This window comes from Ceratotherium simum, chromosome 3 (assembly GCF_057802395.1).
Source record: "Ceratotherium simum simum isolate JZ-2026a chromosome 3, ASM5780239v1, whole genome shotgun sequence".
In the NCBI taxonomy this organism is placed as follows: Eukaryota; Metazoa; Chordata; class Mammalia; order Perissodactyla; family Rhinocerotidae; genus Ceratotherium; species Ceratotherium simum.
The window spans coordinates 72,984,595-72,996,454 of NC_141902.1; the positions used below are offsets into that span (position 1 = coordinate 72,984,595).

The 11,860-nt window shown below is 41.4% G+C and overlaps 1 protein-coding gene across 2 annotated transcripts in view; it reads left to right on the top strand.

Moving 5' to 3' along the window:
• The window catches only part of OCA2 (OCA2 melanosomal transmembrane protein), a 350,637-nt gene extending 340,275 nt beyond the window's left edge, over positions 1 to 10,362 (top strand). For both annotated transcript variants that reach the window (XM_004421907.3, XM_087428803.1), the window contains one exon: positions 9,676 to 10,362. In XM_004421907.3, coding sequence (XP_004421964.2) covers positions 9,676 to 9,760 — 85 coding nt within the window. In that variant the 3' untranslated portion in view covers positions 9,761 to 10,362. The remainder of the gene's footprint in view (positions 1 to 9,675) is intronic.
• The last annotated feature ends 1,498 nt before the right edge of the window (positions 10,363 to 11,860 follow it).

Sequence of the window (11,860 nt, forward strand, 5' to 3'; positions counted from 1 at the left end):
AATACAATTGAAAAGATAAAGGTAGAAACAAAACAAATATAATATGGAATATAGAAGTCATGTTAAAAATTCAATGCAACAATCAATATAATCGTTTTTAATTGCTAAAAATATCGCATCAAAATGTATAAAATAAATTCAGTCAGAAATAAAATGAGAAGTTAACGTAAACTTCATTGGTGATGAAGACTTTCATATGATACTATCCATTTCTGAGAACTGAAGTATGAGATATCTTCCATGGAGAATATGCCTTCTTTTCAAGAGTTTACAAAACAGCTACAAAAACTCATCATATATTACGCTGTGACGACAATCTCAATGATTTAATAACTGGATATTTTCAAGCCATAGTCTCTGACCACAATACATTAATTGCAAATTAAAAATAAGAGAAAAAAAAAGTGATGCACTTCCCAAAAAATAAATCAAAGGAAGTAATAATAATAACAGTAGAATAGTAATTGTGGTACTAATAGAATTTGCAGTAGTAGTAACAAAAACAATGATAATATGAAATGTACACCATTTCGAGAGCATTTATAAAGTACTAGACCTTTTAATAGCTGCTTTATGCACTATATTTTAAATTTCTTTGCAGAAAATATTATTTGATAGGAATATTAGGCTCAGGGAAGTTGGCCGCTTGTTGAAGTTACACAGCAAATTCAATTCACACCACCAGGCTTTGCTCTACCCACCCCCATAGTACACCAACAGCTTATTCTGCTCCAAAGAAGAAAGCAACTCGGAAATTGGGAGTCAACTCTCGCTTTAGTCAGCCTTAGTTATTTTAATTGTTTTTAAATTGAGGAAAAATAATTATGAATGAAATAACACAGGAAAGAACCAACAATGTAAAGTCAAACTTAGTGAATTAGAAGACGAAAAATGGTAGACCTGGTATGTCAAGAGATGATTTTTTTTTTTTTTTTTTTTTTTTTTTTTTGGTAAACACTATTGGTATTATAGATTAAGCCTTGGCATCGATCAAGAAAGAATGAAAAAGCAAACATTAACAAAATTAGATATTAGAAAAGGAACACAGCAGCAGAGGTAAAGGTTAAAGTTATATTAGAATATTATATATATGTCTAATAAAAATTAGAATTTTTATAAAATGAATGTTTTTCTGGAAAAATATATGTTCTCAAAGTTATTGTAGGAAGTAGAGGAACAAATGGGTATTCTCTTTGAGACTCCCCATGCCCATTCTTCTTTGCCTGCTAAATTCCTACTCACTGCTGAACACCAAACTCACGGGGCGGCTGCCGCCCGGTGGAGGAATTGCTTTTGGTGCTTCCCTGCAGAGTACTGAGTACACGCCTCTGCATAATACTTGCTATATTGTATTGCAAATTCGACTTTCTATCTGCCCTTTTGACTGTGGGCTACTTGTAGATAGGGACTGCATGTTATTTTTCTTTATATGATCAACATGTTATCCAACACAGAGTGCAATGTAAATGACAAAGGCATTGAGTAATTTAAGAGGGTTTGGAGTGGAGAGGAGGACAATTTACTGTGATAAAGGAAGCTCTGGAGATGTTTATAGGCCACTAGAAGATGCCAGTCAAAAAAGGACACATGAAAAGTACGGGAGAAGAAGACACTTGATGGAGAAAGTTCTTAGAGGAGAGGCAAAGAGATGCAGTCCAGAGTTTGAGTTCAACACTCAAAAGAGGGAAGAAAGAAAGGAAGACAAAGGCTTGCTGGGTAGAGATGAGGAACATTGCCACTGCTCAACTTGGATAAACGTAATGTTCTTTAAAAAGTCCGAAGGAAGGTCGTATTCTGAATATGGGAGAAGGAGCCAGGAAGTTTCAGAAGAGGTGTTGGACAGAACCTTATAGTGAGTCTCCATGTGATGCCAAATGTCCACAGGGCTGTCTGGCTCTCCACTCGTCGTCAGTGGTGGCGCTCAGGGTAAAAGGGCTTCTACAACATGGAGAGAAGTTTGAAGAAGCGAGAGGCTGGCTGATTGCAGGTCTGACAGAGGGAGAGGTGAGAATCCCAGCCCTACGGATGGCTGAGAGCACTGGTGCTGGTCAAGAGACCAGGCGTGGTGGGGGCACCTCACAGAGGGAGCTGGCTGAGGGGGGCACAAAGTGTGCAATGAAAATGCCTTTTCTCACAAAGAGAAAGACTGAGACATGATTTTCTTGAATTCTTTCTCTTTTGTTTGCTAAAGATGGTAGATACATTTCATAAGGTTGAATGCATGAGAAAGAAACCACCCAAACTGGAGTCTGTTTTGGTGGAACAAAAGCAAATTATTAGAATTCATCCTCGTGGCTTTTCCTATGCCTCTTCACTTTGATGCATTGCTCCTTGCCATGCTTTCTGTACTGTTTCTCTGTCACCCTCCCCAGTCCTTAGCCTTGTGAACTCTACTGCTGGCAGCTGGCACCAGGGCAATGTGATGGAGAGGGCACTGCACACACTGCAAGGCCCCCTACCCCTCAGATGTGCCTTCTCTCTTCTGTAGCCCTCCCTCCGGTTCACCACCATCTCCCCCACCTAGAACCCCTCTTTCTGTGGGAAACACAATGATGGGGCTTTATTTCTAAGAGACAGGAAACTTCCTCAGCCTTTCTTCAGGAAGAGGGTTAGCTAATTGTCACCCTGGGAGACCCAGGAGATGAGGCATGAGGCTCTTCAAATTCCAAATTGGGGCTGAGGATAAGAAAGTGATCCCTGTCCTGGGGCCCCCAACAGGCCAAGGGGCTGAAGAGTACAGCTCTCAAGAGTCCATTGTCTACCAAAGGTGGGGCAAGCTGTGTGAGCTGTGTGCACCTCCATGGGCCTGTAGAAGCAGAAGCTGTGCTTCATTGCTTTTACGGAAAGGCAACAGTGAAGTTGCTTTTTGATTAAGGACTATAGTCATAGTGTGTTATAAAGCCTTTTGGAAAGGAAAAATAAATGGGAAGAATGGTTTCAGTCTAGAGCTCAAGTAGGAGACTTCATTAGCAAACATTTCTTTTTGAAAACCAGGTCTCTTGTCAGGGTGCAGGGCACTGCTCTCAGCATCCTGCTGACCTCCACTGGAAATGGCAGGGTTCCAGGGCAGCTCATTTCCCAGTAATCTGGAAGTCTTGGTTCGTTGGAGTACTCTGTGTCATCACAGGCATGTTTTTAACCTAAAACTGAATCCATCTAATGCGGGGTTTGTATGGGCGCCCATCTGACATTTTGCATCTTATTTGTGCTTTGACATTCAAGTGTTTTTGTCTTCTGTAACAGAATGTGATGTTTGGAGCCAGAATGGATTGAAAATAATCCCAGAGGGAAATGAAAGCATAATGTGATGCTGGATGTTGAGCAAATATGCTCTCCCTTGGCCTTTTGGTGAAGTTATTGCTTTGCTGAGAGGCTTGGAGAGCAAGACAAATGGATCTTCTGGGAAATGGAATGGCTCCTGGTAAACGTGGAGCATAAATGTGTGTATTCGGAGTCCTGCTGGCAGTGACAGGAAGTCATTACTGTCCTCTCTTCAAATAATGTCCTTCCAGCAGACTCCTGGCTGGGCAGTGAGTGAAGCACTGAAACACAGTAAAGCTAACCACACTCCCACAGGAAGAAGCAGCAAGGGCTTGCCCCAAGAAGGAACACGCCAACCTTAGTTCTGCTGGGAAAAGCTGCCCCATCCTGGTCTTTACTCATCAGGTACTCAGGTGTGTGGCAACTATTGGCAGTGCTGCCATCAAATTGCCCAATAAACAGCTTCATCACTTGTCTTGACCCTAACATTGGAGGATTCTTTTTGTGTGTATGTGACTTCCAAAATGTATGAGGAAAAGGCTGCCCTGATGAGCTTGGTTGCCTGGTGGAGATGTGTCCTGAGGGTGGCAGAGCCCCTGCAGACCTGTCTCAACGTGCTTTCTCCGAAAGGGCCTCACTCCAGCAGATCCCCTTCCAAAGCTCCATCCGGAGCCAGCAGTCCCTGCATCAACTCACAGCCATAAACCTGCCTTTTCAGGTACTTTCAGCTGCAAGTTGTGGGCCTCCTAGAGCTGCACTGGATATTATGACACCCGCCAGCCTATTCAAGCTATTGAGCCTTGAAACATGGCAAGTCCATGTGAGGTGTGCTGTGAGGAGAAAACCCATACTACATTTTGGAGATTTAGTATAAAAAACGAATGTAATATATTTCATTAAAATTTTATGTTGATTATATGTTAAAATAATGTTTTGGATATGTTGGGTTAAATAAAATATATTATTAAACTTTCTTTCACCTGTTGTCTTTTACTTTTTCAAAGATATGGTAGTATAAAATTTGAAATTACATAGAGGCTCACAGTATATATTTCTGTTGGCTGGTGGTCTGGGACTTCCTTGCATTTTGAGTGGGAGCTGATAAGAAATTGACACGTTTCTTCGCCTTCCACACTGGAGGACTGGATGCTTTTCTCCATAACAAGGGGTGGCAAACATCTTCTGTAAAGGAGCAGAAGTAAATCTTTCAGGCTTTGTGGACCACATGGTCTCTGTTGCAACTACTCAACTCTCCTGTTGGTAGCTCTAGAGCAGCCAAAGACCATAAGTAAATGTATGCGAGTGGCTGTGTTCCAATAAAACTTCATATATAAAAACAGCCTTTGGCTTAGGGGCTGTAGTTTGTTGGCTTCTGGTCTATAAAAAGGGGCAGTTTACCTGGATGAATTCTCTTTTGATTGTAAAAACACATTTTTCATTCATGGAATCCGTACTGTGTGCATCTTTATGGGTTAAGGGCTTTTTCAGGGATCTTACAGTACATGCAAATATCTTTTTATTATTCTTTGTTGGCATATCATGACCCAACTAGTGGAGGATGAGGCTGGAATCTAAAGTACTAGAGCTGACGTTTAAAATAAATTCCTTCTCTCTCTCTCTCTCAGTCTCTGTCTCGCTCTCCTGTCTTTCTCTCTCTCTGCCACTTTCTGTCTCTCTTACTTTTCTTGATATCTTATATCTGCTATTTTATTTTTGTTTTCTGTTGATTACCTCTCTTTCTAGTTTCTCTGTTTCTTCTTTATGCCTTCTGTGGGTTACTTGATCACTTCTCAGAATTCCATTTTGGTATATCTGTGTTTTTGAATATACTTCCTTGTATAGATTTTTTGGTGTTTGCTCTAGTTATTATATTATAAATACATAATTTAATACAGTTTACTGACATTTTACTAGTTCAAGTCAAATGTAGAAACCTTGCTTCCCTTTAAGTCTGTTTGTGCTTACCAGTTTACAATATAATTGTCTTAAATATTCCTCTACATTCTTTGAGAATCACATCAATGTTATAATTTTTGCTTCAACCATCAAACATAATTTAAAAATGCAAGGAGAGAAAGAAAGTTTATTGTATTTAACCATATTTTTGCCTTTTCTTTTGTTCTTTCTTTCTTCCTGATGCTTCAAGATTCCTTCTTTTATCATTTCCTCTCTGAAGACCTTCTTTTAGCAGTTCTTTTAGGGTAAGTCTGCTGCTCCATTAGTTTGTCTTCACCAGAGAATATCGTGATTTCCCCTTCAGTCCTGAAGGTTATTTTTGATGGATATAGAGATCTAGGTTGGTTATTCTTCTCTTTCAGCAGTTGAAAAATGTTATGCTACTTCCTTCTGGCCTCCGTGGTTTCTGAGGAGAAAATTGCTGTTTTTCCCTATAGGTGAATTGTCGTTTATCTCTCATTACTTTCAAGAATTTTTCTTTTCTTTAGTTTTCAAGAGCTGATAATGTTGTGCCTTAGCATAGATTTTGGGGGGTCTATCCTTTTGAGGGTTTTCTCAGTTTCTTAAATCTGTAGGTTTATATCATTTACCAGATGTTCAGCTATTATGTATTTGAATATTTTTTCATCCCTACTCTCTTTCTGGGGCACCAATGACATAAATGGTAGATCTTTTGTTCATGTCCTACAAGTCTCTGAGACTTTGTTCATTTTTTTTCTATTTTTTCTCTGTTGTTCAGATCGGTGATTTCTATTGTATCTTCATGTTCACTGACTTTTTCCTTTGTACTTTCCAGTCTGTTATTGTGCCCATCCAGTTAGACTTTTATTTCAGTTGTTACATTTTCAGTTCTAAAATTGCTGTTTGGTTCTCCTTTATGTGTATTTCTTTTCTGAGACTTTCTGTTTTTCATTTGTTTCAAGTGTGTTTGTAATTGCTTGTTGAAGAATTTTTATGATAGCTGCTTTGAAGTCTTTGTCAGGTAATTTCAACATCTGTTTCATCTCAGTGTTGACATCCGCTGGTTGCCTTTTCTCGTGCAAGTTGAAACATTCCTGGTTCTTAGGATGATGAGTGATTTTCTATTATATCCTGGGCATTTTGGGCATTGTGTTATGAGATTCTGTATGTTGTTTAAATCTTCTGCTTTAGCATGCCTCCTCTAACCCCACACTGGTGGGGGTAAGCAGGTGTCACCTCATTACCCCCAGGTGGAGGTGGAAGTCCAGGTTTCTCACTCAAGCCCTGTTAACACTCCAGTGGGGGAGGGGAGCCTCTTTACTGCTGAGTGGGGTTGGGAGTTCGGCTCCCCACTAGGTCTGTCCTGTTACCACCTGGCTGGTGTGTGGACGGGTGCCTCATTTTCCTCCCCATGTGACCACCAACAACTTGCTGACTTTGTGGGAGTGAGGTCTTATTGCTGCTGGAAGGTGGTGAAAGTCTCGGCTTACCACTGGGTCTCTCTGAAACCACCCCAACGAGAGGAGAGAGGGCCTCTTAGCTCCAGACCGGGTGAAAGTCCAGGATCCCTGTGTGGTCTCCACTGACACCATAGGAAGAGTGCCTTGTTATATCCTGGTAAGGGTGGAAGTTCTGACTCCCTACTGGGCCTTTGCCAGTGGGGTTGGGGGTGGGCTATAAGTTTTTTTTTCTATGGTGTTTGGATGGAATAGGGCAGTTATGTAAAAGTTTTCTGTCTTGCTATGCTGCTCCTTTCCTCATCCTTTGGCTAAAGAGAGCAGACTTCTCTGGGACTTTTTTTTCTACCATCCATTAATGTTTCCCAGTTGTCAGCTTCCCAGTACTTAGTCTGGGATATATGAGGAAACAAAAAGGAAACTCATTGCTATGCCATTCTTCAGGATCAAAGTCTCCAGCTGGCCTGCTTTCTTCTCTTCACCTTCAGAGTCTCTTATGTTTGTTTGTATGTAATGCCCAGGCTCTTTAGCTAGGCTTAGTGGGAGGGATAGGAAGAAATGCATCCACTCCATCTTGCTTCAGAACCAAAAGCCTGATCTATAGTTTTGTGTTTGTAAAACAGGTATATTTTCTTTTCCAATATACCCTCAAGTGTGTGGTTAAATTTCTTACCATCAAACAAAACTCATGCTCCAAGGAGTCACTCCGTGCTTTACCCTTTGGTTTTGTGCACTTTCTAATCCCAGTCAGCATGTACTCAGGGGCAGGTGCCTGCTTTGAGGAGCACCGGCTGGTGGCTAACATTTGCTGAGTGCTCATTATGAGTCCAGACACTGGTCTAAGGGATTTATAGGGATGAACTCATGTAATTCTCATGACAACCTTAGTAAGTAGGTATTGTTATTACTCCCATTTTACAGATGAAGAAATTGGGTCATGGAGATGTTTAATACTTTCCCAAGATCATGTAGCTGGACAAGAGCAGAGCCTTGAACTATTGTGTCAGGGTGCCTGTCTAGTAGGGGAATGCATGTGGGTTTTGAAGCCAGGAAAATATGCCAAAACGTCATCTCTGCCTCTTAGTGGTGGCAGACTTTATCAAATTCCCTAATATATTGAGGCCTCAGTTTCTTAAATAGGGATAATATGACCTGCCTTATTGTGTTTGGGAAATGATAGATAACATCTATTTCTGTGTCTCTGTGGTCTTTGGAATACAGCAGATGTTCAGTAAATTACTTATTTTTGAGTGGCGTATCATCATTGTATGACTTACTCATACCCCTAGGGAAGCAGTACATGTAGTGATTAAGAGTGTGTTCTCTAGAGTTAGACTGATAGGGTTTGAATTTCTGCACCATAGCAAGTTAGCTGAGTAACCTGGACAAATCTGCTTACTCCTCCAAATCCCATCTATACACTGGGTGTGATGATACCAATCTCAAAAGGTGCTATGAGCAGTTGATGAGGTCATCTGTGTGAAGATCTTCAGTGTCTCGACACTGAGTGAGCAGTCGTGTTTCTGATGAAGTCTGAAGGCTTGCACCAGTCTCAGGTGATGCTTCTTCTCAGGGATGGTGCCATCCCTGAGATGCCAGCAGCTCTCACTGGGGAGCATGGCAGAACCATCTATGAGGAACTTTCTCTGGGCTTGGGCTCCCCAAGAGCAAGTTCTGCTTTTTGTGGGATCCATCCCTTGGCAAGGCAGATTTGCTTCTGAAACACGGCCAGGTATTGCAGCACCCAGGTTGAGGTATTCAGCATCTTACCTGACACCAACTCATTCTACGTAATCTGTCATAGTGCAAGGAAGGCTTTGCGTTCAAATGAAGGCTTGCCGTGATGTCTTTGATGCCTAGAGTTGACCAGAAACTGTCCGTGGGTTGTATTTTTCCAGAATTCAGTGATCAGGGCTGACAAGTTTCAAACGTGTTCAGCTATTTTAAAAAACAAAACAAAACAAAGTTTACCAAGCTCAAGAAATTTACATAGTTTTACTGAAATCTATTGTGCTTTGTTTTTTGCTTTACCTTCTTGAAATGTCCAATTCTGCTCTAGAATTAAGGAGCTGTTTCACTCTTGGATGCAGTTTTTGTGTTTAAATTACAGCTTGTAGAGAGAACCTTGCTGTAGCTCTTTCTCCTGAGTAGCTACTCCCCACGTCCATGGCCATGGGAAGAATGTCATAATCCTTATTATTATCATTATCACACACTAGGCTCCCACCACTGAATTTTTAAGCCTTTTGGAACAAAACCTATAACCTTTGCAGGGACCTGTCTCAGTGACAATGCAGCACTAAGCAATGGCTTCAAAGCATGAATTCCAAATGCCAGTGGGAATCTACTGGGATTTGTTGGTTAGCATAGGAAGTTGTGGAAACACAAGTACATTATGGGAAGCATATAATGAGGGAGATTTTCATCTTCTCCTGACTTCTTTTGTATTTGTGTGTACCTATCCACACATCTTGCACCTCACTGAATACAGAAGAAAATCTTGTTCTTCCCTCTTCTTTTCCTTAGACAAGAGATTATTTTCTAATCCTACCTCTCAAGCTCTCCCAAGATGTAAGTGTGAGGAACGTCAGGGGCCTAGGGGAATATGACCTTTCTGGGAAACCAGTTCTCCTGGAAGGACAATTGGAAGATCATGCAGTCATAGGAATCATCCAGAAATTTAAGTAATGGCCCAGTTACATGACATTGACAGTGTAAGTGTCATCATCAAGACCACCCTTCTAATGTTATGGATGAGCAAATTGAGACTCTAAAACGTCAATTAAAATTTTTCAAAAACTTTAAGCAGGTCTCAAATAAAATGGCATACCATGGGGGATATCTAATGGAGGCATGCCTCCAGATCATCTAGGCTAAAACCAACTTTTTGATTTCTAATAATAAGAGGTAATTAACATTGTGGAAATATATAGCTCCCAAGGCCATATTCTTTTGCAATAACATAATATTATAATGAGTTCAGATCTTACAATACTCACCAGACACCAGACCCCACAATGCACTTCTCTTTGTGTTTCAGGTTGGGATTCCCCATGATGGTCGTCTCCTGCACGGTTGGGATGTGTTACCTCCTTGTTGCTCATGTCGTGATAGGATGGAATTAATACATATACATCATGTGAAGACTAAGGGAAACTTGACCCATCACCAACATCAGTAGAAAACTCCCCCAAGACCACTCTTGGAGAAGAAAAGGTGCTTACCATGGGGCGCTCTGGAAGGAGACCTTTGGCACCCCATTCTTATTCAGGTGAATGCTGGGCAATCGTGGCAAATACAAGATAACTTACCCAAGACTCTTCTACAGGAAAATATGTGTATTTCAAAACATGTCTTACTATGCTCTGTAAGAAAAGACACAAATGCAGTATTCTACCCCAATTGGCTTGTGCTGATTAACTGTCACTTTCCTGAGGCTATCCACACTTTTTCTTCATGTTATCACTTTTCATGTTAAAATAATCAGCATTTAAATTGTATACTCTCTGAATATATTCTTTTCCTGGGAAAAGGCAGACAGTTTGTAAGGAAACATTTTATGTATTAAAAAAAAAAAAAAACTATCCCCTGACAAAATGTCTTAGAATTTGTTAGTCAATTAGTTTTTCAGTAGTTTACATTATGTAAAATTGCATTTTATCCATTTATGTTTTTCTCTAGAGTTTTTAAGTCATCAATTAAAAGTCCAGAAATTTGACTTGCAGAAGGTTGTAAGTGCTTTTTTAAAATAATATTTTACATAGTTAACAGCCTAGAATAATCTTCAGTTTTGAAGGTGATGCATGCTATTTCCGTCAATTACACAAAAGTGTGGTCGTCGATACACTCAGCCCTGCGCACCCCGCAGAACTCTGGGGGTTCCATCAACGTTTATTAAATGCTATTCTTTTGTGGAACTCGACGCATGAGGCAAGGATAACGAGAGCAAAGAACAGGAGGGAGCGCTGTGCTTCAGCTCAGGTCTCGTCTGCTGTGCTTGGTCAGTACCATGGCTGTGCCCCAGACAACGGACCTCTTCTTCAGTTCTCGGTCTACTGTGCTTGATGCCTTGAGATGAAGATGTTTACTGTAGACCCTGCTCAGAAGTGGTAGCTGTACAAAACGTCTGATTTCAAAAGGTTTAAGATCCCCAGGAAAGTAGGAGACCTTTCTAGTCCCATTTCTTTCCTGGCACCCTCAGGGTGGCTGTGCCCTTTCTACAGTTTAGAATCTGTATTTGCAAAATGGCAACCTGTTTCCCTCCTGAAAGGTCGAGAGAGAGTTTACGAGACTATGCCCTTTGGATTCATGAGCCATCTTTGAATTCCTTGACAGCAAAGGTGACACAAAGCCCCATTTTTGTTTTAAAATCTAATCTTGGCGAACGTCACAGGATCCTCTGTGTGCACTGACTCTATGCTCCAGAGGAGCCTCCTCCCCAGTCTTTCCAGGGAAGGAGCCCTGCCAGCCACTCGAGCTCTGCTCCCTTTTCATGTTGCCTTACTGAACCCAAATTCTCCTGAATTCTTTCACCAAAAGGCATTGTTTTCTCTTCCCCCTCATATTTCCATGCATGGAGGTGGCATTGGTGCCTTCCTTGTGCCCAGCTGCCACTTCTAACTCACATCTGTTCTCTCCTCCTTCAGTGTCTCCTCCCTGTGATGCTCCAGCCTCCATCTCTCCACCTCCCACCTCTCCTCATAGATGCCACCCTCAGCTCCTCAGTCACCCCTTCTCATTCTTCAATACCTTTGGCTCCTGACTCCTTGCTTCCTCTCCCCCTTACCCCATCAGCCCTCTCAGCATTCCCTGGGATCTGACAGTTCGGCTTGTTACACCCAAAGTTGACCTCTGTAACTGCACCTTGAATTCCTCATCTCAGTGTCTCTCTCTGACACTTCTGACACTTCTGGGCATTTACTCCAGATTACCACCTAAACGGATCCCCCTGACACCTCTGATTCCTCGGCCTCTCCCTTTTGCTAACTTCCCACATCAGTTCCCTCCTATTTCTGCTCTTAAATTCAAAGCTCTGTCAATAAACTTGGCCTGCTCTACCTTTTCTGGCCCTGCATCTAAGCACCTGAATGTTGCTGAGGTAATCGTTCGGCTGGGATGACTAGTTTCACTTTAAAATAAAGATCACAAACATCAAGTGGGCACTCAGTGCTGCCTGGCTCATTTATTGTATTTCCCTCTTGAGTAGGCAGAGTCCTGGCTGAGAA